The sequence below is a fragment of the Octopus bimaculoides genome, chromosome 11 (assembly GCF_001194135.2).
Source record: "Octopus bimaculoides isolate UCB-OBI-ISO-001 chromosome 11, ASM119413v2, whole genome shotgun sequence".
Classification (NCBI taxonomy): Eukaryota; Metazoa; Mollusca; class Cephalopoda; order Octopoda; family Octopodidae; genus Octopus; species Octopus bimaculoides.
Genome location: NC_068991.1, coordinates 64,886,986 through 64,890,029, shown reverse-complemented (window position 1 = coordinate 64,890,029; position 3,044 = coordinate 64,886,986). Strand labels below are relative to the sequence as shown.

The 3,044-nt window shown below is 36.0% G+C and overlaps 1 protein-coding gene across 1 annotated transcript in view; it reads right to left on the bottom strand.

Annotated features, from left to right (window-relative positions):
- The window catches only part of LOC106870256 (cytochrome P450 2B10), a 17,564-nt gene extending 14,950 nt beyond the window's left edge, over positions 1–2,614 (bottom strand). Inside the window, exon 1 of the mRNA XM_014916273.2 lies at positions 1,938–2,614. Coding sequence (XP_014771759.1) covers positions 1,938–2,307 — 370 coding nt within the window. The 5' untranslated portion in view covers positions 2,308–2,614. The remainder of the gene's footprint in view (positions 1–1,937) is intronic.
- Positions 2,615–3,044: the final 430 nt, after the last annotated feature.

Sequence of the window (3,044 nt, the reverse complement as noted above, 5' to 3'; positions counted from 1 at the left end):
ATCTATCTATCTATCTATCTATCTATCTATCTATCTATCTATCTATCTATGCATTCATCTATCTATCTATCTATCTCTCTATCTATCTCTATCTATCTATCTATCTATCTATCTATCTATCTTCTGTCTGTCTGTCTGTCTGTCTGTCTGTCTGTCTGTCGTCAACGTCTCGTTATAAAATATTGCAATTACTACATATATACATACATATATACGTATGTATATACAAAAACACTCACACACAACCATATACATGTCTTATTTTTTACTAGTGTTAATCATTGGTCTTCGGCCATACTGGGGCACCGCTTTGAAGAACTTTAGTGGAATGAATCGACCCCACTGCTTTAGTTTTATTTTAAGCCCGATACTTATTCTATCGGTGTTTATTGCCGAACTGTTACGTTACGGGGATGTAAACACACCAACAGCGGTTGTGAAGCGATGGGGTAGGGGACAGACACAGACACAAAGACACGTACGCACGCACGCACACACACATACACACATGTCTATATAATGTATACATATAAGGGGCTTCCACAATTTCTGCCTACCAAATCCACTCACGTGACACTTGTTGAGGTATCCGTGCAGTGGGACTAAACTAGAGACCATGTAGTTGTTTGTATGTACGTACACGTATATATATGTATGTATGTATGTATGTATGTATGTATGCATGCATGTATGTATGTGTGTGTGTGAGTATGTGTATGTGTGTGTGTGTGTGTGTGTGTGTGTATGTATGTGTGCGTGTGTTTGTGTGCGTGTATGTGTAACCCACAGCTTCATATTTCGTGCATGTGGTATTGACAATGATTGTCTGTTCAATCTTGACTGACGACAAGATGTAGGAATTGACTTGTTATTTCTAGCTTCAGTAGACCTGCGAGGGAAGCCTTCCACTTACCCATTTTTTTAATACTCTGAAGTATCACTACGTTTTCAATGTGTAAGGGGTAATTTGTGGAAACGATGGCGGGCATTATTTTACAGAGGAACCTCCTGCATAGAGGTTCTATTAGTTGTTGCACAACCCCTGTAATTAGCTATGATAAAGGCCTCCAAACCATGCCCTTCCTGCTATCTGGTCTATCAGCGACTACCTTATGCAATGTTGTTTTCTTTTTATGACTGTATAATTTGAGATATTCTTGACTGCTATTTCAAGCACATCGAATGAATAGTCAGATTGTTGCCGCGAGGATATTCTCGTAGTTGTTGCTTAACCCTCGTTACATCTTTATCTACAATATATAACGTTCTTCTCATAATTGTCACCCTTTTTTTATATACGTAATGCGTCGTTCGTTTATGACTATTGAAGTATATCTTTCTCTATCACAGTTTATAATATCCAGTATATACTAACGTCTGTAAATCTGTGTGCTATTTGAGGGATTTATAGCAGTGTTAGTACTGTGTTTTCTGTGTTAAGAAAAGACAAGTTGCTTGTCTTAACAAAGAATCCAACAGAAATACGGAATTCCCTTCATCCACTATCGGGTTGCTGTTTACGAGATTAAGAAACCTACCGATAGTATCACTAATTCCATCAGTTTTGTGAATAGCATTCAAGGCGTTATGTTGAGAAGAACAGAAAATATAGCATCAAAGTAAATTGGTGATATTCCGGTCTAAAAGTAACACTACAGCGAATTATAGTCATAAGTTACGCTACGAAGATTGAAATATAGTGGAGATATGCTTGCACAATTTCTCTTGAAAAACTAGGAAAAGAGTAAACAGATCGAGTTAGCAGGAGTCTGACCAACGAGACACCGAGATGAGAAACAAAGAAACACAGAGTAAAATCGTCAGACAAAGTAAGGAAATGTAGATGCAGAATTGAATTCTGTGTTGTGGAAATGGGTAAAATGTAAGGGGGAGGAAATAAAGGCGATGACATTTGTTGACGTAAATAAATGGTTTACCTTTCTTTCGGTTTAATCTCTTCGGTACGTACATCCAGTAGGGTCTTCCTTTCAATTCATCTCCTTTCTTTACCAATCCTTCTAAAATCCACTCTGTTTTGCATACAATCACCAAGGTTTCAGAACCAAATTTGAGTCTGAAGATATCTCCAAATTGTTTTCGAAGTTCTTCCATCTTTAAATTGATATCTGTGGTTGTAGCCATCTGAGGTATATTTCCAATAATTGGAAAAGCTATTGGACCCGGGGGTAAACTGTAATTATATTTCGATCTAGTTATAAGCCATCGTACGAGCAATAAAGTGACTAATCCAAACAAGAAACTTTGTATATTAATAGCTTCGACAAAATACGATGCTGAAACATCCATAATCCTATGTTACTGCTGCAATAATTTATTTGTATTTTCGCTAAGAGCCCAGATTTCTTAAGGACGAGTGTGGTTTACTACCTATACACAAATCTGTGCAGATAACAAAATAATTATGTTCGACGTCAACCGAATATAAGTAGGTTAGTAATTTAACAACAAAGTTGTATCCTAAGTCTATTTCTGTAATCGAGGTCAATTTAACTTCAAGCGCATGGGTACTAAGTTTTTTTATCTATTACTCTAGTCATGTTGTTCCCACGCTTCCAGTTTAGGTGGAATAGATTATCAATGTATTAACATCACCATGTAACTACTTGTTTACAATAGCTTTTTCTTGGTGATATATAATACCAAGTCAGCAATGATTAAGCTAAAATAATATAAACAAGCAGTCTGACATATTCTGTATCATACAGGGATTGGACAAAATAATGGGAACACCTAGCATGATAGCATCATAATTTTGAAATATCTATATAACTGTCAAAATCTTGTTCATTTTTATGTTTTTTTAATTTATTTTTAGTGTTGCTTAATATGTTTTGCTAAAATTGCTGTTTCTTTTTCAGATATCATCAGAAAAAAATAATTAAAATTATTTTAAAATGACAGATCTATCGGACTTTCAAGGAGGTCAAATTGTTGGTGCTCGTATGGCAGACGCTAGCGAAATGAAAACAGCTGAAATGTTTGGTGTATCAAGAAGAAAAAGGCGGCGAGCTGGCAGAAACGTT